At 34.4% G+C, this 26,111-nt stretch overlaps 1 protein-coding gene across 6 annotated transcripts in view; it reads right to left on the bottom strand.

Moving 5' to 3' along the window:
* Positions 1-7,771: 7,771 nt before the first annotated feature.
* CD36 (CD36 molecule) overlaps positions 7,772-26,111 on the bottom strand; it is a 170,202-nt gene continuing 151,862 nt past the window's right edge. For 4 of the 6 annotated variants that reach the window (XM_055121780.1, XM_055121775.1, XM_004602139.2 and 1 more), the window contains 8 exons: positions 24,358-24,404; positions 19,711-19,780; positions 17,823-18,010; positions 16,142-16,260; positions 15,162-15,235; positions 14,380-14,434; positions 13,226-13,390; positions 7,772-10,663 (listed from right to left, as the gene is read on the bottom strand). In XM_055121780.1, the coding sequence (XP_054977755.1) occupies positions 13,226-13,390; positions 14,380-14,434; positions 15,162-15,235; positions 16,142-16,260; positions 17,823-18,010; positions 19,711-19,780; positions 24,358-24,404 (718 nt within the window). In that variant the 3' untranslated portion in view covers positions 7,772-10,663. Of the gene's footprint in view, positions 10,664-13,224; positions 13,391-14,379; positions 14,435-15,143; positions 15,236-16,141; positions 16,261-17,822; positions 18,011-19,710; positions 19,781-24,357; positions 24,405-26,111 lie in introns of those variants that run through there. The other 2 variants (XM_055121795.1, XR_008627317.1) reach the window with 2 other exon arrangements.

Below are 26,111 nucleotides of genomic sequence, written 5' to 3' on the forward strand. Positions count from 1 at the left end.
GCTGACCCAGGTTTGATACCCAGCATCAAATATGGTCCTGCAAGCCTGGCCAGGAGCTTGCCAGGAATGATCCTTGTGTACAAAACCAGGAGTAGCCCTGAGCATTGCCAGGTATGGCACCCAAACAAAGACAAGATCAGCAACAATAAAATATGTAAATTCATGGTTCTAAAACTTTGGGAAGTATTGAACATTTTTCTCTGGGAAATTTGTAACACAATCAACTCTCTTTGAAGTCTTCCAAGAATGAGGTTCAGGCTATTAATCCAAGTTTTCCAAGATTTTTATTACTTGGTTAAAAAGAACAAAGAAACATTAACTTGTCTAAACTACTCAACCTGACTTGCTTAAAATGACATTAATCCTTAGGCTTCTTTTTTTCTGACACAGGTATCTTAAGCCAAAAAAGTAAGAGTCCGATTGTGCTTTCCTGGGCTATTTCTTAGATGTTTGCAGTGGTTTGTCTTGAGGAATGTAGTGAATTTCTCCTCCCCCCACCTTCTTGCCCCTCAAAGCAGAAAAAAAAAAAATTGCCTTCTACTTATTTTTCAAGTGGTGGTTTCCTGAATCTGAGTCTTCCCCAGCTGTGGTACAAGTTTTCTATTTACACAAAATCCATTAATTTGAACTGGTGTCACCCCAGGAAGAGAGGGTTAACCACAGTAAATGTGCTAATATTTATGCTTTTAACTACTGTAAATTTTAAAAAAAAGAAAGATCTGTTGACTCTATGTGACTGCTTTCAACATCCATGAACAGTATACCCTAACTCTTAGCTAGTGAGTAGGGTAAACTCAAATCTAGGATTTAACAACACAATAATGGTAATAATAACTTTTTCAGTGTTTTGTTTCTGAAAGTTAAATTTTAATGATATATTCTCAGGGCAACTAATTTCATTTGGCAAAGTTTAGGATAACATAGGCTCAGGTAGTTCAGGTTTATTGGGTTACTCCCATCACAGTGCTCCCATTGTCAGTGTTTATTTGAAACTTTTTTCTTTGTGTTCTGTTGACTTGTAAATATTGTCTTCTCTTCTCTGTGATAGGGCACAGAATGGCCAGGTAATCTTCATTAGCATTATCAAAGGCCAATTGTCTAATCAACTGCTCCTGAGTTTCCTTGCCCTTAACCTGCATTTCAATGGCTTCCATCAAACTTCTTATGAAGTCTGCATAAAGTTCTGAGGCTCTCTGGACAATCTTTGTAAAACTTCCCTCAAATTCTGCATCTGCATCAATCTTCTCCCATGCACGCAGGGCTGCATCACAGACATGAGCAAAAACAGCAGGAGGCAAGGTGACTTGCTTTTTTGGGTCACGCCATTCCTCTTAACCAATTTACATCTCATAAATCAATTTAATCCCTGAAAATTTGTCCAGCTTGGCCTAGGCCTTGAAGCTTTGCCTTGGCCTCATCACTGAGCCACATTCTCCACGGCAAATACTGAGAAGGGCTTAAGCATGTCTTAGAGACCATGTGAAAATCTTGAGATACCCAGTAAGCCTTTTTACTCCAGTCTGTAAGATACTCCCTACAGTACTGAGATGTAGGCCCATACGAGACACAGGCCTTTTTGAAATGACTCAAGGAATCCATTCTTAACCTGTGATAAGATGGGTGCTACTGCTTCTTAGCCTGGACTGGGCAATTGGGAGCATGTCCCGAGCTGTCTGAAGGCTGCTTCGCTGAGTCACTCTTGGACTCAGAATCTGAGGAAGTAGTAGCAGACTCATAATCCGAATCACTTTCATCTGATGCCCTGGAAGTGGAGCTATATTCACCAGCCTCAGATATATCTCTATTATGAAAACCCTTTCAAGACTTAGGTACGAGAGGAGCTGAGGTCATATTATCCCTAATATTTTCCTCCTCATCAACTGTACTTTCCTAAAACAGGAGAATAGAATTAACAATCTCCCATGTAATCCAGAATTCTATGGGGATCTTAGTCCCTTCCTTAGATGCCTTATAGACATTTTTTTTTTAACTTTTTTTCCCAAGTCTTGGTTTCTAGAGTTCCTTCATCCAGAAACCATGGCTTAAGCTCAAAAACTACTTTAAAGCAGGAACAGAATTGGTCTCTGGAAATGCAGTGTTCTGGGTCCCCTGTTCTGCGAGAGAGATACTGAATCAAATACATAAATGTCTTGGCCTGTTCAGTCTGTCTCGAGAAACTATGAAAGATCTTGGGAAATCCCAGAATCTGCCTCATCTTAGTGGGGAATTGCTGCTAGGATTCTAACTCCCAGCACACTAAAAAATCCTGTTCTCCCACTCACTATCTAGAGTGGGGGTGCACCGAACGCTATTCTTACCTTTAATCGGTAGTTCGTGCCCACCCAGTGACGCCAGCCAAAAAGAACATCTGGCAAGGGGAGACCAGGGGGGAAGAGTCCTGGTGGCTCTCCCCATCGACCACCCCTGGGTTTCGGGAGGTCGGTCCCGGGCCGCTTGCCCAACCGGAGTGGCCCAGGCAATGGGGCAGATGGAGGAGGAAACAAGGGCCAAGCCGTTTGATTGATCCGTTGCCATTTATTCCATTCTCTCCTGGCTCCCATTCCAGTCTCTCTGAGCTCCCCATTTCTCTTCTCTCCCCTCTCTCCCCCAACACTCTTCCTAGCTCCTCACTCCTAAATCCTGCTCTCTCAATTCTCTTCTTCACTAGTCTCTCCCCCTACTTGTCTCTCTCTCCACCTTGCCCTCTAGGCTACACACAGTCTGGTAGCAAAATCAACATAAGAAAGCCCTACCTGAGAGCCCACCAGGTTCAAAGGAAACACCATCTAGTGGCCTTCCAAAGCCCTTCCTGAGGGCCTGCAGGCAAAATACCTCTTAAGGTGTTTTTCTCCTTTCCTCAGTCCAAAAACTCACTAAAATCTGAATACTAGTTATTTTTTTTTATGGACACAGTAAGAGATACATTGAGGCTTGCAGGGCAGCTCTCCTGGGAACATCTTGCAGACTCAGACTACAGTGCTCAGGCCAGATTAATCATTCCTAACCCAATCAAGGTCCGAATCTAGTTATTACTTTTTGGATCATGACAGCATTTATTTATGACCAAGTTTTTAACTTATAGTTAAGCATTAGGCACTTTGGCCAGGCCCATCTCGATGCCAGGGTAGCACATAACTCACTGCTTGCCCTGGGTCTGTCCCATCCCTTGTCGGGACCCTGCTTTTGGGGGTGCTAGGAGGCAAGGGCAGCTGAGTCTTAGGTCGAGAGAACAGATGCCCAGTCTTCCTGTACCCTTACAAAAGAACATGGCTCTGAATAAACTATGCAAAGGACTCAAGGACAAGAGGGAAACAATATTTACAAGTCAACAGGACACTAAGAAAGAGTTACAAATAAACACAGAGGAATGGGAGCACTGTAATGGGAGTAACCCAATAAACCTGAACTACCTGAGGCTATATTATCCTACATCAAAGGATAAACATGAGTTATTAGATAAGTCACAATTACTATGATTTACCAAATTTACGTGGTTTTAATATTTTGGGTGTTTGATTTATTTCAGCTTATGTTAAAAGCATCTTTAACTAATCTAGTTAGCTAATTTAAATCTCAAAGTCACTCCATGATGAAAGTACCAGTGTCTTTATTTAAGAGATAATGAGACTCCAGTACGAAAAAGATAATTAAATTTAAGGTAGTCATAATTCTTATTTAATCACTCAGGTAGTACCAAGCAGAGTAGCTTACCTTGAAAATAATCTAATATCAAAAGTCTAGTTTTATTATTGGTATGTCAGAGAACTTCAATCCATAAAAAAATGTGTCCATTTTAAGTGCTGGGGAAATAGAACAGGGTTGAAGATGCCTATTCCCCCACCTTGGCTCAATCCCCTGTTACCATACAGCTTCCTGAACATTGCTATATATATAGGCCTCGGTGCCCCCAGTAATGTCAATTGTGACCTTGGAAGCTCACAGTCACACCTATGCTAGTCCTGAGGCCCATAGCACTGTAGACACAAACAGAACCGCATCCTGGAATGCTAGTACTGAACTGTTGGCCTAATTTGCCTTGTGTCACTGGGAATGGCTCCCGACCCCCTGAATACTGCTAGGTCAAACCCTGTTCCCAAAATCTATGCATTATAGTTAAACTTCTGTACTTTCTTTGCGGGGGCTGGGGTCACACAGAGTGGTGCTCAGTGCTTACTTCTGGCTCTGTCTATGCTCAGAGATTATGCCTGGAGAGATCAGGGGATCATATAGGATGTCTGGGATTGAATCCATGCGGGCTGTGCGTCAGGTGCTGTGATACTATAGCTCCAGCTCATGGATATGACACATTCTTTTCCTAATGATGATGAACATTAGGATAATCCTAATATTATAGGAAATTTTCAAGTTAATAAAGTCACTCCAATTAATTTCCAGCCATACTTCAACCTAAAAGTTTAAATACTGGGCCAGGTAGTAAAAGCAAGGGTTGGTGCACTTGCCTGATTTCCTTTGTGTCTCCAGGACTAATCCCTGAGCACAGAGTCTGGGCATGCCTCTCCCCCCCACCCTCACCCCCCCACACACACTCAAATGCATAAAATTAAATTAAAAAGTAAACTAAAAGATTATAAATCCTTGTGAAGAGGGGGTTCAAGAAGAAGATGGCAGGTGACCCTAAGATAATGATGGGAGGAAGTAGACACTTTGGGGGAGGGTGTGGTGTTAGAACAAGGTAAACCTGAAACACTATCATTAAAAGTATTATAAACCATGGTGTTTCACTGTAGCACTGTAGCACTGTCGTCCTGTTGATCATCGATTTGCTTGAGTGAGCGAGCACCAGTAACATCTCCATTGTGAGATTTATTGTTACTAAACCATGGTGCTTCAAATTAAAAACTTATAAAATAGTCGTTTAAATGTTTTCTGGAAGATGTGCCAACTAAATTAACTTACACTTATTTCAATATAAAAACAAAATCACTTTGATGGCGTAGATTCCGTCAGTATGCATGTATTATCCCAGAGATCTTGAAACCGAAAGCCTCATAAAATTTGAGATGTCTGAATACATAATTTATTAATTAATTCAAAATGCACAGTTCATAGTCAGGAGAAAAAGATAGGGTGTGTTTACAAACATAGCGCAGGATGCAAGCAGTATGGGAACAGTCCTGTTACAAAATCCTGAGGCAACCTTTTGTAATCTATATTTTTCTATTTCACCACTACCCTGTTGATACTGAGAATAATGCCTGAGTTGGAGTTTGAAAAAGTTTTGTTTGCATCCAAAAAACAAAATATACTTGGTGTCAAAATCTATCTTTACATATTAGAGGGCAAGTAGGCCTGACCTAGCTACGAAGGAACAGCTCTCAGGAAGATACTGACAGTCGTATTTTTCCTCACATGTTACTGCCAAGAGGAAATAAGATACTTAGGTCCATCATATAGATGTAATGTGTTAGATGAATGTAATGAGTCATGTCTACTTCATCATTTAATTCTTCCTATTTTTAACAAATCCCATGTACTTAACATATCATGCTAGCTAATTCCATCTACTGTGACTTCTTTCATTTGTAGAGTTGGTCTTAAATACATAAACCATGAAAGGAAAACAAAATGTCATCATAAAGTTATTTGCAGGAGAAATTTCTAAATTCAGGGGACCCTATTGTCCATTAATGGGTTAATCCACTGATACCTTGATGATTTACTTTTATTTCTACTAAATGTATTCCCTATTTGCTGGCAGCCAGGCTTGGGTAGAAGAGGAAATTTAAAGAAAAATCAGAAATTACTATTGGTGATCACTGAAGTTTTCACAAACTTGGGGACCATTTTGATTAAATGATTATTCAGATATCTGTGGGAAATTTATACCATAAGTACATATTTCAAACAAATAATAGAAGAAGAATGCTCAGGACCCTGCTTCCTGGCCTTCACATAAAGAAGATCCTTAAGATTTTCTCATATATTGTGTTTCCATGTTAAGATGACTACTTGGAAGTCTTCATTAATGAATTTATCATTTTTTTCTTTTTTCTTTTTTTATTTTATTGAATCACCGTGAGATAGATACAAGCTTTCATGTTTGGGTTACAATCTCACAATGGTCAAACACCCATCCTTCCACCAGTGCATATTCCCCACCACCAATATCCCTGGTATACCCCCCCTTTCCCACCCTCCCCCTGCCTCTATGGCAGACAATATTCCCCCATACTCTCTCTCTCCTTTTGGGCATTATGGTTTGCAACACAGACACTGAGAGGTCATCATGTTTGGTCCATTATCTACTTTCGGCATGCATCTCCCATCCCAACTGGTTCCTCCAGCCATCATTTTCTTAGTGATCCCTTCTCTATTCCATTTGCCTCTTCCCTCCACTCACAAAGCAGTCTTCCACCTATGGGGCAATCCCACTGGCCCTTGTATCTACTGTCGCTGGGTGTCGAATTTATCATTTTTAATATGTAGCACTTGAGTTTTACAAAATTACCCATAACTTTATTTCTTATCCATTTCAGTCATGGAGTCCTGCTTTCCATACAGTCTTCAACTGTGCAAAAACTGAGGATAGAATAAGGGTGGGACAAGATCGGCAAGTTTGGCCCTTTCTCAAGACTGCTCACTCACCTACACTAGACTTGGGTTTGGAGTGAATTTCTTCTTCACTACAAATAAGATTTTATCTTCATATTCTCCTCTCTTATTCTTGCTCAATATGCAACTTCAGACATTTGTTAAATAAATCCAGTATTTTGACCAACATAATCTTCTAAAAGTAAGTTTGCATTTCTTATAATTTATAAGATATATTAACCACTGAAGAATCTCTTCATTCATGTGGCTATTTTCCAGATACATTTTGCAGAACAGTTGCATTTTTGAAAGTTTTACCTGTTCTTGAATTTTATCCTGTGCTATAAGATGAATAGTTTTCCATTTCTATTTCTAAATATATAAAATAATAGATCCCAGCATATCCAAGGAGTATAAAGTTAATACTACTTTACCCTCTATCCTGTCATGTAGATTAATTCTAGTCGATGTGAAAATAGCATTTACAAGTTCAACAGAGAAAAAGATTTTAGTTGAATATTTTTTGTTTGCTTTTGTGTCACACCTTGCTGTGCTCAGAGTTAACTCCCTGCAGCTCTTGCACAAGGATATGTGCTGCCAGAAATAAATTGGAATTGATTGGTGCAAGGCAAGCACTTTACCCCCTGACCTATCTCTCTGACACTCTGGTTGAACTTTTATTGATGTCTTCACATATAATGGTTTCTTCTCATCTTAGTGTCAGTCAATAGCTTTGACATCTTTTACTGTTAATAAATTAAACTAATACTTAGCAATTACACAGTTTTCCAAATTTCAATATAAAGTATATCAAGACTTTTCAGACTTTCTTATGTACATGAATCAGTTGGAGACCCTTTTAAAAATCACAGATTCTAGTATAATAGGTCTGAAAAAAAGTCCTGGGATTATATGTGTTTTACAAGTTCCCAGGTGTCTTTGGGTTTGAATTAATATAATTTAAAAATGTGATTATAAAACATTTATCTTTATCTTAGCTATGTCACAGTTATATGTGTTACTGGATATGTAGACTAGAGTATTTATGTGACTGTGTAGGCATAAACCTACTAATACCTGAGAATTTCTGGAAAAATAAAATATGTGTAATATGTAAATACTTAGGAATAGTGGCAGCTATTATAAAATTGTAGAAATGTCAAATAACATTGAAGCAAAATCCATTCTAAAATTAACTTAAAAAGCAGAGATATTTAACAACAGCAGTTTTTATTTCCACAAGCATTTAAAATGCAGCACAAACATTTGAAAATGCAGCTACCTTTGAACCACCAAAGGAAGCAAGGTCAAATAAACAGCTTATCTCTGGTACAATTATAAAACAACAACTTGGTTTTAGTTCATTAGTCCAGCTCACTGCAAACAATTCACAAACAATTATCGTAGGTAAATCTGTTGGTATATGCAGGAAAATATAATTAACAGCGATTCTTTAAGTAGAGTTCAAAATCCATTTAGAATGGTAGTTAGACAAGAAGATAGCATCTACAGTGTTCCTAATACATTGGACTCACAGATAAATGGAACTGTCAGTGGAACACACCTAAAACATATTCCAGCTAGAACGATAATAATGATGCAGCTCTGACATTTGTAGTAGGAAGTTAACATAAATATATAGCATTTGCACAGAATAGATTTTCAGGGATAACCAATGTTTGCCTATGACTATATTTTTTCTCCCTAAAATGATACCCATTTTTACCTCACTTTTTTTCAGACATGAAAAGTGTATAGATTACTCTTTTTCTATGCATGTGTCAGCACCAATAAGATGACCTCAGTTTCAGATATTGTAGACTATCTTTGAAGATACTATAAATTTACAAACTGAATTTATGAACAATAATAAGAGAACTTGTAGTCGTTAATTATAATTTATATGAAAATGTGCTCTTCTGCTGAATGATGCCATTAATATATTGAATAAAACATATAAAGTCATCAATTTTACAATGAAAAGAATTCAAACATTTATTTTCTGAACACCATATGCTTTCCTGAATGTAAAATAAGTCATGCACTACCTTCTCAGTCTGCCCCACTCATATGTGGATAGGCTTTTGTTTGCACACTTACAGAAATCCAAACCCATTTTCCATATTTAACATCTATTGCCCATTTTTTCAAGAAGAAGTATTATTTTTTCCATTAGGTATTTGAAAATATAAACTATCTTGTGATTGTCTTCTCTCTTGTGCACATTTGTAGACTATAGCAAAAGAAACATTGAGGAATGATAGATTAGCATGTACATGAGTTTAGTTCAACAACACTAAAGACCAGGTCAAAATATTTTCCTGATACTTAAATACTATAATATGCATTTATGTATAGTTATTGAAAAATATGAATCACTGAATAGGTTATAGACCTTAAGTGCTGCACCTAATTCTTTAGAACAGTTTCTATTTTATATAGTTCATTTCTATTTAGCTCAAGAATTAAATTTCTTTCATATATCTCTTAAAACATGTATAAAATACCCTAATGCAAAGAGAGTAGACTTTTAATTATCAGAAGGGAATACCTAGAATCTTATATTGTGTCTATATCTTAGAGGGATACATTTTCTCTGCAATTAAATTAAAATTGATATACTTTGAGTATCTTCAGATTTTCAAATGATTCCTTTAAAAGGTAATGGCTTTACAGTTTCAATATTATTTTGGCAGCTAACATGAGGATTCCAAGTGTTCCTTAATTTTAGCATGCCAATAAACCACGTACTAATACTTTGTCCTACAGACATATATGAGTAAAAGAGAAGACAGAATGAGGTCCATTTTTTCTTTCCACCAGGAGTTACTGGACAAAATGAATGAACTTTGCAATAAATAGAAGGTTGCTAAAGAAATAAAGATTACTTGACACTATATTTCCTAATAAAATGGAAAATTTCCTTATGGTTTGTCTAAAAGTTAAGTCCTGATGCAGCAAATGATAAACCAAATGGAGGTTTTTTGGGTTTTTTTGGGGTTTTTTGCATTAATTTTCTTCAAATGTCTTCAAAAATTAGCCTAGGCAAAACTAGTCAAGATTGAATTTTTGAATAAAATTTTAAAAGGAAATTTGGATTCATAAGGAAATATGGACTCAGAGTACTCCAGACAGAAAATTAAGGTGAACATTTGTGACTTAATTAACAAGGAACCAGGCAAAGTTCAAGAATTTAAGAAAGAACTTAATGGTTCAAACCAGCTGGGAAAGGCTTTAAAAATTGTAGAAGCAAGAAATATTACAAGAGTATGATTAGTGCACATTCTACTACTCTTTTTAACTTCCATAAAGTAATCCTTTATTATTATTTACATCTCTTAATACTATCACAGCATTCCAAAGCTGATAAGTAAAAGTTGTAACAACATAGAGAGACTGAATCTACTTAGATTTCCAGAAAAGTGACTGAATGGGGAAAGTGATAATCTAGAAACAAGAAGAGCCCAAAGATGGTAAATATATCCACTTGCACAATCAGTGACAAAAATATATGTCCATATTCTTATAAAGAAATTGGTTATAATGCTTGCTCTTGCTGGACAAAGGATTTCATAGAGAAAGAAACTTAATATCAAAAAAATGGCTCATTGTTGGTCATTTATTTACCATTATTAAATGTTTTTCAGAAATAGATAGTGAATAGCTACTGAGATGTCATTTAAAGACTTGGAGTCTTTTTGTTGCAACCAAATAAGGACACTGCTAAGGGTGAAGTTGCTAAGGTGCTAAGGGTAAAGGGACTCTTTATTAGGAAAATGAAGGTTCTGAGTCCAGAATTTACCACTAGACAACTTGTCAGTCATTATCAAATGAAAATAATGGCTTTTTGCCTGAGCCAAAAACAAAACGATAATTCAACTGTGTGATGAAATTTTGAAGGTATTTTCTTTTCTTAAAAATGTGATTTTTAAATAATATCTTAATCTTTTAGAAGTGAACCACTGCAGGGTAGTACATAAAAAGTGCCATCATTTTTAAACTAAAAGATAATGTGTTTTGGAAAAATAAAGCATATGAAATCTTCATTTTAAAGGTCAATATTAACAAAAGTACTGAAGGAATTGCACAGAAATGTTGACTTATTTTCTTCCTGGAAAAAAAAAGAAAGTTACTAATATAACAAAGCAATAGAGAAACAAAACAGGTATTATTTAAATTCTACATAATTTAGATACTGCATTTCTGTTATTTAACCCAACCTTTCAGGTGGAGAGAAATATTTTATTATGTACTAATGGGTAAGTAAGCGATTGAGTTTTCAATCAAAAAAGTTACATGGATAGCAGTTTTCCAAGTCCCAAGAATTACACATAACTAGATAACAAGTGATAACTAAATAAAGTTACTCTGGAAGGTGTTTTCAAACTGCTCTCTTAAAATCATGTTCAATTAGATGAAGGTGATTGGTTATTCCTTTTGCAATCCAGAGTAAAATCACACCTTAGCTTCTCTGTTTTACACTTAGTTCATTTTGTACACTGATACTTTTATCTCAGGAATTTTTCACTTCTTGAAATCTGCCCAAAGGCATCCTTCTTATAATATTCAAATTGTAGACATGTTTAGAGAAATATTTGCATTTCTAAATCTTTTAAGCCAAATATAAATTTATGTAGATAGATGTATTTCCTATTTGTAAAGAAATAACAGTTTGCTAAATACCAGGGATTTTTTCTTAAAAATAAAACGATTAAGGAAAGCTAATATATATGTTGTATTATATTATATTATTATATTATAATTATATTAATTAATTATATATTATATATGTTACACATATATGTATCTATCTATACACAAAAACATTTTGAAAAACTTATAGTGCTTCACCTCATTGACCTAATTTACCTAATTCACCAAGTATGGATTTAGGAATAATATTCAGGGCTTTCTAAATAGATACAAAATTTATCATATAATTTAAAAAATATATACAGAAAAGTTTTTATAGACATTATGCATATTTTTAAAAATAAACTTCTCCTCTTTAACCAGTTCTGTTATATTTTATTAATGATGATCTTTGATATTTATTGTATAATTGTTCAGATGAATATCTTTGAGTAATCACAATTTATTTGATACTGGAAAAATGACAAATTTTAAAGCTAACAGAATGTTCACTTTATTTTAATGTGCATATATTAGCATTCTCCATATATTTTGTTCAAAAATATTGTAGGCCGAATTATTCAATCCTTTCCCCTTTCCCCTGGTTTTGAGGCCACAACCAGTGATACTGAGTGTTTACTCCTGACTTCACTCAGGAGTCACTCCTGACAGGTTACAGTGACTATTTGGGGTTCCGGGGATGGAACACAGGTTGGCGACATGCAAGGCAAGTACTTTATCAGAAAGATGCTGTACTATCTTTCTGAGTGCTCGATCATTTTTAGAGTGAAGAAGTGATAAAAAAAAATGTCTGGGTGCATCCCTAGAAATTAGTGAACTGAGTAACAAAAGTAGTGCTCATGATTATATTGTACTTTTTTGTGTGTTTGACTGGAAAAGGACTTACAGACTGAAGGAAATTATAAGGAAGTAGAAAATTCTCTACTCATAGAAAATACCAGTGCCACTATGCTTATTAAAGAAAGGAAGAAAAAATAGGATAAAGTACTCATTTTTGTTTATAAGTAAGGGAACTTGAGCACTAAAATCCAAAATGAAATCCCCGGACCTACTTCTAAGAGTTTGTCAAGACTCAATATTGTCCATGATTCCCTGGTTCATTTCCTAAACACTGAATGATTTAGTTTAAATCATTAAAATTTACATTGGGTGATTGGGCCACACCGAACAGATTGGTGCTCAGGAACTGCTTCCAGTTTTTTTTTTTTGGGGGGGGTGGAATAGGGTGGTGGTTTTTCATTACAACTAGCAACTCTTGGGGCTACTCCTGGCTCTGAACTCTGGAATCACACTTAGTGGTGCTCAGGGGACCATATGGGATGCCAGGGATATAACTCGGGTCTGCACTGTGCAAGGCAAAAACCTAACCCACTGTACTACCTCTCTGGCCCCACTCCAGTTTTATACTGGGGACAGGACACTCTGCAGTGATTAGGGAACCATGCCAGGAATTGTACCAGGGTCAGATGCACGCAACCCCTGTAGAATTTCTCTGGCCCTCAAATTTAATTTTACACAGTTCTAGACCTCTGTTTTTATGTTTAAGTGGATATTTTATCTTACTTTGAGATTTTAATTTTATTAATTTCTAACTTATTTAATTTCTCCCTTTATTTTCTTTCATCATAAATTTTATATATCTCTAAGTAACCGCTACCAACTTTCCATAACATGCTAAAATCTGTGAATATTAAATTGTGATTTTTTCCAATAATTAACTAAAATTATATTGAAGGTCAGAATTTGTACAGACCTATATTTGTAATAACTTCAAAGGTGACAATTTCATCTTTTCTTCTATTCGTCCCAGAATTAAAGCTATTACATAAGGTATGCTTCACATGACTAAACAGTTTTTACTTAGTCTTTGCTTTTCACTTTAAATGATCAATCTCAAAATTGAAAATATAATAGATAAGAGCTAGACATGTATAGCAATATTTGACTATAATGTATAAAGTATCTTTGATAAAATTGAAAATAATATACAGAAATACTTTATAAGTTGTAATATACTTACTTATTTTACTGTCTTTGATCTGCATGCACAGTATGAAATCATAAAAGCTACAAACATTATCACACCAACACTCAGCAATATCATTTCTACCATGCCAAGGAGCTTAATTTTTCCAGTCACTTTATTTCTGAACATTTCTGCCTTCTCATCACCAATGGTACCAGTCTGTAATATAGTTAATTATTAGAATTATTTGGGAAAACATTTTAGGTAGATCAGTGAAGCAAAAATACTGAAAATATTTCCCTCTGTGTCTCCTATTTCTTTAAACACATGTGTATGAGTTAATTCTGTAAGTTATCTGTGTAAGAAAAGTCAATTGAACCCTTTTGTTTGTCAAAGAAGAGAATAACTGTCAAGACAAAATATTTAAAGAGTGAATTAAAATTCTATAATATCAAAATATCATATAACACTTTCCAAATTCTAAGTATCATTTGATCTTCAGAAAAATCTTTCTGAAATGTTTCAGTGTAGCAAGATTTAATAGTTTCACTTCCAATGATGACCTATACAATGCATTTCCTAAGTCTCTTATTCATTCTGTGGTTTATATTAATAAAATCTTTATATAGGAAATAGAATTACATAGTTATACCTAGTCTGCTTTACTTTTTTCTGATTTGAAAGGGCAACTGGCTATCTTAAATGCTAAATATTTAATATGTTTTGAGATATTTACAATTACATTTATGCATGACTATGAAAAAAGCAAGTTTGTGAAGAATGTATTCTGAAAATAACCAAAAATGATAGAAACTGCTTTGTCTTCTTAAAAGAAAAAATAAAAAGTAGCCAAAACTTATTATTATGTAATTTGGTTCTCTCATTGTAAAATTTAGAATATGAATATCACTCTGGGCATTAGAAATATGCAAATTCAAATTCTATACCTACATGTTAAATTGTAAAACAATAAACAATATACATATATAAAGAGTAATAAATAATATACATATATACCAATAATACATATAATAATTATTATATACACATAATACCTATATAATTCATATAATAAACAATATACATATAAATATATTTTATATACATTTATAAAAACAAACAATTTACATATATAAACAATAAACAATGCATATATAAACAATATACATATATAATTAACTGCAGTTAATAAACAGATAAAAATTTACCTCATTAAGCCAAAGAATAGGCACATAATAATTATGCTTCAGATTCTTTAATGCCCTGTAATATATATTGAAAATGAATCAAGAATATTTACTAATAAAATATTTATGTATAGCATTTAATGTATATATTTATTAACAATTCAATAATTACTAGAATATACTTTTTTTTTGTCATAGCTCGCCATGCTCAAGGGTTATTCCTGGCTTTGCACTCAGAAATTACTCCTGGAGGTGCTCAGGGGACCATATGAGATGCCAGGGATCAAACCCACGTCAGCTGCATGCAAGGCAGATGCCCTACCCACTATACTATTGTCTGGCCCTTAGACTATACTCTTGAAAAATTTAGTTAAGTTCCTTGATATTTGTTCTCTACTAATTGATTGTTTAAATTTTAATATGTCTGTTTCTCAGACATCTTTTGATCTCAGAAATTTTTATAAAACAGATTCCTAGAACAGATTTTTAGTTTGATTGATCTGTTTTATAAGCACATGTTTTTTATTTCAATAAATTTTACTCAGGAGAGTGAACCATGAATTTTAGAAGCTACTGCATAGAAATATTTGGGCAGCTTGAAAAAATGGAATTGCTACCAAACACTAAAAAATATTATTAAACATTTTAAATATCATATAAATACTAGATATAATAAAATGCAGATGAAACCTAGCATAAAAAGTTGATAGTACTTATTTAATGATAGTAAGCCAAAATCAATTTAAAATTTTATACTTTCATACCAAAAATCATGTAACAATAACCTTGTTCAAGAGACTCACTCAATTTTTTTTGCTGGTTTGACCAGTATGTTGATCTGCAGCCTTTTTGCAAACTGTAATGTGAATCCAGTTGTCTAAAAAGGGAACAAACATAATTAACAAAATAAAAAAATAATCTTCAGAATATACAAAACTTCCTTTTTTCTGTCACATTGAATTTAAAGTGATTTTAAGTTAACAGCTGCACACATGCATGTATATAGGCTCATACCCCAGAAAATATTTCTACCTAAACTAAATGTTAGTGTCTTAGATTTGTAATATTTACATCAAATGCTTTTTAGAGAATCAGCAACAACATTCATGAAACATGTCTTCATGTGATTAAATTTTCAGTTTTGCCTGGCCTAATATATATTTAGTGAGAATTTATATATTATCAACTTAGTTATAATTTCATGTCATTCTTGGTCAATCTTGATATAAACTGAAACATGATAGTGAAATTCTGGCATTCAAGTTTTGAAAAGGATAATATTCAGGTAATTAAAACAATACATTCATCCAAACCCTATCAAATTGTTTTAAACTATTTAAAATAACTTCTGTCATTGGCACTTATAAAGTATGAATTACTGAAGACATTATACATTTTTAAGATTGAGTAAAATGGAGTTATCTTGATGTTCAACAAGCTATTGATAAAAAGAAATCAAAGTAATTTTTAGTAAAATAAAATTGTCAACATTGTGATGCAATGAATGCCATTGATAGGAGAGGAATTTGTACTTGAATTTTATTATTTAGTTATTTATTTTTTTTACTTTTTGGGTCACACCCAGCGATGCTAAGGGATTACTTCTGACTCTGCACTCAGGAATCACTCTGGCCCAGTGTTTGGGGGACCATATCAGATGCAGGAGATCGAATCTGGGTTGGCTGGTGCAAGGCAAACACCCTACCCACTGTACTATCTCTCTGGCTCTGAATTTTAGTTTTTAAAAGTAATATTAAATAAGATTAGCAATAAAGTTACTTACAGGTTCAACATCTAAGTATGTTCTGTGTTCTTGTTCGTGGGGATTTAAACCTTCAACATTTGATGAAACATCAGAACTTGCGTATAGAAAATGAGGAAGTGAAATGTACACAGGCTTTCCTGAAAATAAATTTTAGTAAAAAATTTGGGACAAATATCCTCTTTTCACATATCACTTATTAAAAATATTTTCTTAAAAATAAAATATTAAAATTAAATGAAAATAAAATTAGGCTTGAAAACAGGGGAAGAAAATAAGGGAGAAAATATATCTGATTTTATAAAAATTTTCAAATAATTTTATCCTCTATATATATGTATAGCCTCTCTCTCTCTCTCTATATATATATATGTATATATGTATATATATAGCCTAATGCTTGGGGGAGAGGGCAGAGGAACCCAGGTGTGCGGGACCTGGGGCTGAGATCTCCAAGGCTGCTCAGATTGGGACTGGGCCTCTTCCTCCCAGATCCCCATTTTCCAGTAGCTAGGCAGTCACACCCAGAGACTGCCCCCTGGGGCCTTGTAATCCCATCAACGGTTAACATCCAGAGACTGTAAAACCAAGCTCCTGAAAGATTAGGAACATCTAAAAGCCTAATTCTCCCTCTTGGAGAACCTGACAAGCTACCGAGAATCTATTGCCCACTTGAGAGAGCCTGGCAAGGTCCCTGTGGAGTATTCATACCCAAAATACAGTAACAGATTTATACATACCTCTTGGAGAGCCCAACAAGCTACTGAGAGTATCCCACCCGCATGGCAGAGCCTGGCAAACTACTCATGGCATATTCGATATACCAAAAACAGTAACAATAGGTCTCATTCCCCTGACCCTGACAGTGCCTCCAATCATTGGGAAAGATGAGGCTGAGTGTAATAGAGACGTTACTGGTGCTCGCTCGAGTAAATCAATGAACAATGGGATGACAATGATGACAGTGACAGTGATATCTATACATTATATGTTCATATATTTGCAATAAGCAGAAAAATGTCAGATATATAAGTTGGAATGCTCAGAGTATTCTGGAAAGATTTATTTTTTTCCCTCCGTGGCATATTTGATGTGCCAAATACAGTAACAATGATGGGTCTCATTCCCCTGACCCTGAAAAAATCTCCAATATGGTACAATTTGGAAGAATGAGTAAGGAGAGGCTGCTAAAATCTCAGGGCTGGGATGAATGGAGATGTTACTGGCACCCGTTTGAGCAAATCGATGAAGAATGGGATGACAGTGATACAGTGATATATATTATCCAAAACTTAAAAAGAATCATGTAAGGATTCTAAACAGCAAAGAAAACCAACAAAATGAAAAACCTTGTAGGGTTGGAGAAAGTATTTGCAACTCACATATCCCAAAAGAAGTTAATAGTCAAATTCTACAAGGAAATTATTCATTTAACATATTTAAACATGGATGAGACCAAAAATATATTTTCTGAATTAGCATTAGTTGTCTAATACTCATTATACTCTTAGCATTTTTTGAAACTGAAACATAATTGGTACCTCAAAGCAATAAAATATCAAAACAAAAAAATTCTTTCACCACTCATATTCTGCCAATATTTCTTTCCTTATTTTTTGTAGAAAGAAACCCTATGTAATAATTATCCTTCAAATAATACTGTAGATTATGTCAAGAGCTAATATTGAGAATGTGTTCTCACCATGTTTGCATTTGCTAATGTCAAGAACACCAGAAGCTGTACAATTATTTGAGATTACTTTTTCTGTGCAGAAGCAAATGTTTTCTGGATTTTCAGCCGGGGATGCAAAGGCCTTGGCAGGAAGGACATATCTGAACACTTCGATTCCTTTCAGATCAATCTTTTCTTCAAATATAGCATATATTGACCTAAACACAGATAAGAAAGTTTCATTCCAGAAATATCACTTATGTGTTAGAGATGATGTATTTTTTTATTTATAGATTAATAGTTTTGCACGAACATGAGAGATACTGATATATTTTTTAAGCTGTCAAATTTTAAAGCCAGGGCTTCTCATTGTAAGGGAAGTAGGTAATCATTAAGCTAAATTAAAAATATTTCAACTTGGATATTTATTTAGAATTTTAAGTTCTTTTTAAATTTCTTTTTGCTTTTTGGGTCACACCCAGCTATGCACAGGGGCTATTCCTGGCTCTGCACTCAGGAATTACTCCTGGTGGTGCTCGGAGGACCATATGGGATTCTGGGAATTGAAACTGGGTTGGCCACATGCAAGGTAAACACCCTACCCGCTGTACTATCGCTCCAGTCTGAATTTTAGACATTTATCATCTGATTTTTTTCTCTAGATCAAATATCTAGATCTCTCAACTGCTTTTTTTCGTGTGCCCAGTTTACATAAAACTAGTTTCTGTTTTTTAAAAATGCAATTCTGCAAAGTCTGTTCATTTGCTAGGACATATAAATTGAGCTTTTCATGTATGTGTCTATATATGTAAATAATATACCTGAATCATTTACAATATATCATAACCTAGACAATCTGCTGGGGTTCAAGATACGTTTCTTTCAATTTGCAAATGGCTCTCTGCAAAGAAGTACAACCTGTTTTCCATTTTGTTGTTATTGTTGTTGGTTTGGTTTGGTTTAGGGTCACACTGCAGTGTACAGGATTTGCTCCTGGCTCTGCACCCAGGTATTAACCCTACTGGGGCTTGAGAGACCATATGGAGTGCTGGGGATGAACTTGGGTGGGCCTCATGCAAGGCAAACACCCTTACTGCTCTACTATCCCTTCAGCCTTCAACACCACATCTTTTCAATCTTCACATTAGATGACTCGGAAATATTAAGTCCTGTTCATACAAGCACAAATCATTCAGAAAAGGAAGGTTTGCTTTTGTGACTTCAACACTTGTGTGACATATTTGGGCCCCATCAACCTGCAAAGATGCCAGGATGGCAGCAGAGCACATGCCATTTGTTTAAAAAGTTCTGTGACAGCTGCATCATCTTCTCTAAACAGAATTAGAAAGATTGGTCATGCCATTCTAGAAGCATCTGCTATTAAATATCCAGTGAGGTTAGTAAAAATAAAATAAAAAATATTAGAAATTAAAGAGGAAAACTTGACATCTTTTAAAATATCACTCACACTCTTCAAGCTCTTAGTTTATAAACATATTAACTTTATATTGCGTTTGTTCTTTATAAATAAATAAAAAACTCCCTAAAAGCATATATATAGTATATGTGTGTGTTTCTGTGTGTGTGTGTGTGTGTGTGTTTGTGTAATTTTTGGGAAATAACATGATTACTAAGTATAAACTTTTTTGGGGCCGCGCTACATGTGACAATGATCAGGGATTGCCCCTGGCTTTATCTTTACTCAGGAATCACTCCTGGAGGTGCATGGTTGATGATATGGGGGTCAAAGGATCAAGCCCATTAGCTACATTCAAGGCAAGTGCCCTATCTACTGAGCTATCTCCCCGGCCCCCTAAGTATAAAAGTTTTGAACTACATTTTATCATGTGGAGAAAATTAATTTGACATATATATATATATATATATATATATATATACACACATGTCTTTGTCTTACCTGCAAATATCAGAAGAAAAGAATTGCAATACTCGATCGGGTTCAAGAAAAGGTGGAAATGAGGCTGCATCTGTTTAAAAATCAAGTCAGTAAGAGAAGATGTAAAGCATGTTAAAGTGTAGAACTTTCTATTTTATCATGGTCAATAAAAACATAATCCAGACGGTATATGACTTTTAAATTCTTGGCAGACACATATATACATATGTGTGTATTTGTTTGTGTATGAATATGTATGTATAAATAATATTTGATGAGGTTTGAGCCATACCTGGTGATTTAGGTGGGGTCATCATATGGTGCTATATATTGGATTGGGGCTGAGAGATAGAGCCAGAGAGACCCTTGTGTGGCCATCCTGGTTTGATTCTGCCATCACCACACATGTTTCCCTGAACACCACTAGAGGTGACCCCTAAGTAAGTGAACTCCTTTCGGAAAAAAAAAAAATCCAAAACAAACTGGGATTATCTATGAACAAGGTAAATGCTTTACTCTTTGTACTGTTCTCCAGTCCAGAGGCCATTTTGTTGTATTTTGTCTGGTTTTGAGTAACCCCAGCAATGCTTAGGGGTTACTCCTGGCTCTACACTCTAGGAATCCCTCCTGATGGTGTTTGGGTACCATATAGGACACAGAAGATTGAACCCGGGTCAAGTACATGTAAGGAAAGCACCTTTCCCACTCTATCAGGCTGCCTGCCGCCAATTTTTTTTTTAAATGGATGTTTTGTTAAATTTTCCAAAATATTTAACATGTAGTTAATATAGAACTAGCACTGTAGCACTGTAGCACTGTCATCCCATTGTTCATTGATTTGCCCGAGTGGGCACCAGTAAACTTTCCATTGTGAGACTTGTTGTTACTGTTTTTGGCATATCAAATATGCCACGGGTAGCAATTATACTTTAATTTGTACTGGTCACCCTTAGAGTACTTTAAAGTGGCAAATAATTTATAGCTATAATTTTCAGCAAACCCATATATTATTGAATGTCAATCTTATATTCATTGACATTAAGTCCATGTTAAATCTTCCCATTCATCAAAAAATAATGAAAGTAGAAAAACATATACAGTAGAATCACTTGTTGTTACAATTATATTTGTGGCTTTTAGAAAAAAATCCCAGCCCATCAAGAGAATAATGCTTAATTATCATCAATTTCATTTTGATCTCTTTGGCTAAACTCATTACTTTTGTCAGTGACTCATTGATCCTAATGTCTGGTGACTTTTAAAAATAATTCATTGAAATTTGCTAAACAGAAGTTCTTGTGTTTAAAACACACAATGGACATTTGTTGAAGCTGTTAAATTTCTATTATGGTTGTCATACAAAATAATATAAAGAAATAACTAGATAATTCTCCTCTTCTAAAATAAACATCAACACTAGCCACCATGGAATATGTGTACTTATTTGTTTATTTTTATGGTGAGTAATTTATTTATTTATTTATTTACTTTTGCTTTTTGGGTCACACCTGGTGATGCACAGGGGTTACTCCTGGCTCTGAACTCAGGAATCACCCCTGGCAGTGCTCAGAGGACAATATGAGATGCTGGGAATAGAACCTGGGTTGGATGCGTGCAACACAAATGCCCCACCCGCTATGCTATTACTCCAGCCCCAAGGGTGAGTGTTTTAATCTTCTGATTTTGTATGTTACACCTTTGACAGTGAAATAAAACAAAAGGCTACAGAGCAATCTGCCATGGCATTGAATGAGATGGACATTTAACTTTAGCTTAACCTTCCAATATAGTTTATTTGAACTGGGATTCACTATCTTCTTAAATACCTTAGCCATATAGAAAAATAGTACACAGAAAATTTGGGAAAAATCTCTGACAAGAGTACAGAAAAAATATATAAGGAAGGAGAGAAATGGGATTGGTAAGCAAGAAGAAGATGACAATAAAGTCACATAGGGGCATATACATATATGTATATATATACATACATATATATATATAAACCACTAGATCAAACATTTAACAACAATTAAACTTAAAAATGTGTGTTTTAAGAATCCAGGTTGGGGACTAGAAAAGAAAAAAGAATACGGGGTTCACAATGAATTGGGATTAGAGTTGGAAAATTGTATGTTTGAAATCTTTTGCAAACAACTGCATAGATTACAGTATCTAGATTAAAAAATATACATTGAAAAAATCTGTAAAAATTATCTGAGATTGGACAGGTGACTCGAGGAATGGAACACATTTTTTTGTGGGTAAACCCCTAGTAGTTCTCGGGGTTTATTTCTGGTAAGGGGTGCCCAGGAACAAATTCAGTTGGCTGCATGCAAGGTAAACAACCTACTTACTATACTATTGTTCTAGCCCCTGGAACAGATATTTCGATTGTGGAAACCCTGGGTTCCACCCCTAACACTAAAGGTTCCCTTGATAGCCATAAACCATTGTGAAGTATTGTGTGTATATATATATATGTGTGTGTGTATATATATTTATATATTTTATATATTTTTATTTATTTATATAATATATAAATATTATATATTTCGGGGGTTTTATTTATATATTATATAAATTTATATATTATAATTTTTATGTATTATATAAATTTATATATATTATATAAATAACCCCCCCAAAAAAAACAAAATACCCCATCCAATCATGATATAGCTGCCTTTGAATATTACACAGTAATCATATGGGTAGTACCTTAGGCTGCTTTTAGTAGGGCGTTATAAAAATACTAACATCCAAATCTGTATAAAGATTTTCATTCATGTATTTATTGAAGAAAGTAGAAGTACTTCTAACCCAGGATAAAAACACATTCTAGTTTTTTCTGCTTCCCTGATGCCATATCCAAGAATCTCTCTCAGTGCAGTTACTTGCTCTGTCTAATACACCTCTGTTGATAGCTTGTTCTACTTCTATTTTCTTCTTAGATACTTTCATGCCTGATGCTCATGTATTCTCATTAATGTTATCAAATAACCCTCTGCCTCATCTTGAAAAATTTCTCTTCTTCTTAGCTTTAGCAGTATTTTTAGTGTTTTATTTTCTCTTAAAACTATTAAAAAATCAGTCACCATTTAAAAGTATCAGAGTATATTGCTTTTCCTTAAGTAGTGAAACATCAATCTTATGTAATTACTAAGACTAATAGAATTGGGACACCTGACAATTTATTTGCTGAAATGCTTGACTTAGACAAGAATTTATTCACCAAACCCCATGCTCTTCCAAAGGAGTCAAAATTTCTCCAAAGCAAACTCAACATTGTTTTTGCTGTTTTCTTTACAATAACAAAATTATGCTTTTAATTTTGAAAGCACAAAATAATTTATTTTACATTGCTTTTTAAAACCTTCTTAAATTTGGGGCTGGAGCGATAGTACAGTGGGTAGGGCATTTGCCTAAGCATGCGATGACCCGGATTCGATTCCCAGTATCTCATATGGTCCCCCAAGCACTGCCAGGAGTAATTCCTAAGTGCAGAACCAGGAGTAACTCCTATGCATCGCCAGGTGTGATGCAAAAAGCAATAATAATAATAATAATAATAATGGTAATAATAATAATAATAATAAAACCTTCTTAAACTAATTGACTTATATGTGCTACTCTTTTCTAAAGAATAATAAATGTGCTTTTCTTTTCTTAATACTAATAAGACATATTTACCCATACTCCAATACTTTTTCTTCATTATCCTTAGATATTTTATCTAGACTTCTTTTGTGTGTGGTTGATAACTGTGTCCTTTACTCTATTGTTATAGGGATTCATGTTATTCAAAATAGACTTTGGGTTTTTTTCTTGGAATGTCATGGGTTCTTCCACATCTTGGGCCATCATAAGGAAATTTGTTTTACATTTTACAGTTTTCTCGATTTTACACAAATTATTTTGATTTCAAATGCTCTGTACAATAATTCTTTCCCTTTGTTTTATTTTGGAGTCAAGCCAAGCACTGTTCAAGGGCTGCTCTCAGCTCACTCCAAGGTTTGGTTCCAAAAGTGCTTGGGGACCATATTGTGCTAGGGATCAAACTCAAAATTTGTACATTCAAAGCATGCTCTTACCTGTTCAGTTATATCTCCAGCCATGTACAGTACTTTGTTTTATTTTATTTTGCATTTGGGGTCATACCAGGCAATGCTCAGGAGTTATTCCTGGATCTGTGCTCAGGAGTGAACCCTGAATATGCTCAGAGCAATCTATGTGGTGCCGGAGATTAGAACCATAGTTGGTAGGAATTATTTAAGGTAATTGCTTAAATTCTGCACTATCTCTGTGACACCGTGTATAGTATCTTAAAAAGACATGACTAGTAACTACTCTCCATGTTTTTAAATCTTCTTGTTCCATTACTAGACTAGAACAAGTGGTTTATTTTTCAGTTGAGATAGTTTTACAAAGAAAATATTTTATTTTAGTAATACAATGAAAGCTAATCCTTGGTGACTAATCTTCAGAAATCCCATCACATTAAGTAAATGACTAAGCCTATGCAAGAATGATGATTACACATTATGCTTCTGGATATAAAGATTGCTAGTGCATACTTTTATTTTCAGAGCACACTGTGTATGACAATGGATTTGTGGGAGATATGGGAGTAGGTCCATTGTGATTATACTACAAAACAAATGCTCTTACCTGTACCATTAATCAGGTCGCAATAACTTTCCCAAAAAGTAAGATTCCTTGGGGACAAATAGAAAAAAGAATGAACAAGCGTTCTTATTAAAGAGAATTTCCTATTACTTTGACAATACAAGTATTAAAATAACAAAGGTTGGATGGAACAAATCCTAAACTAAAGAAATGTTCTATAACATAGAACTTTGATAACTTTACTTCAACTTTCATCTTGTTGCAATAAATTAAGTCCCTGATACCATTAAGTGACCAGGAAAATTAAAAACTGCCAAGTCTTATAAATGAATTAGACCCAACGTGGTTCTGAAAAAAAAAAAAGAACTGACAAATATTTATTAGAAATGTTTAGATGTCTAATGTTGGTAGAATCTTTTAAAATGGGATAAATTAATTATATGGTAGTCTGGTAAGAGTTCAAACTTAATGGGATAAAAATATTAAATGGGCGGGGCTGGAGCGATAGCACAGCGGGAGGGCGTTTGCCTTGTACTCGGCCAACCCGAGTTCGAATCCCAGTATCCTATATGGTCCCCTGAGCACCGTCAGGGGTAATGCCTGAGTGCATGAGCCAGGAGTAACCCCTGTGCATCACTGGGTGTGACCCAAAAATAAAAAAAAAAAATGGGCAACAAATGTAAGCCCAGCAAAAGGGAGTAGGGGAAACAAAAGGATGTTCACCATGCCTGACCAACAGAGAAAAACAAATAGTAAATAATATGTACTTTCTTCTCTCTCAACTTTTGCTTAAGCAGGAATTACAGTAAAGATCTTTTAATTTATACTCCCATATTGAAATAAACATATTTGGGAACAATAGAGACAAGAATAATAAAAGTTTCTCTGTATATTGCTACATTTTGGTGAAATAAAAACTCTCTTCTTCGCACTGTTGACATGTCATTCAGTGAAATGTCAGTGTAAACCATTTTTTTAAAACACAGTAAATTATTCATGATGTTTGAGCATTCTAGGATTAATTAAGTTAACCTGATTAGCATTATCTTAAACTGATGTAAAATTCTTACTCCAGTTTTCAGTAGTAACATCTCTCCTGAAACCTTGATATAATGGAGGAAATGTTGATATTCCTCAATATATAGTAGGTGATTTCCCATAAAATGAATGGCTAGAAGTGTTTTCTTTCCCCACTAGTCTTTTCTAGGAAAAACTGTGGCTATGTACTCTATAGAAGATAAAGTGCACACTAATCAATATTTAACTGTATGCTACTTTTAGCTAGGGATACTAAGACATAGACTTCTTAAGAACATTTAATCTGTATCACTTTTAATTCCTTCCATTTCAGGAAACAAGAGCTTTAACATGCATTTGTAAACTTTGAAGAAAAGAATGTTCTTTTCCCTGGTATTTATGGACATTCTTCCTTTTTCTACACATACGGTAAATTATGTATATTCCAGATATGTAGAAGGCAGGAAAAGAAAGGAAACTATGACCCTGGACATTAACTCATCTACTACCCCTATGAAAGAGGCAATCTATTTTCAAGTTTTGTTATAAATGTTTGACCTGTACTTGAATTACTAATTTTACTTACTTAATAACTGCTTAAAAACTTGACTTCTCAATATGTTACATTAGTTCAGAATAGATTTTTTTTTAACACAGGAGAATCCATGAAATGTTTGCATGCATTCATTAAAATTCTATCTTTATAGACATATAAGATATACTACTACTGGAATAAACAGTTTTTTTTTATTTTATAGGCTCAATTTTGAAAGTGAAAC

Source organism: Sorex araneus, chromosome 1, assembly GCF_027595985.1.
Source record: "Sorex araneus isolate mSorAra2 chromosome 1, mSorAra2.pri, whole genome shotgun sequence".
In the NCBI taxonomy this organism is placed as follows: domain Eukaryota; kingdom Metazoa; phylum Chordata; class Mammalia; order Eulipotyphla; family Soricidae; genus Sorex; species Sorex araneus.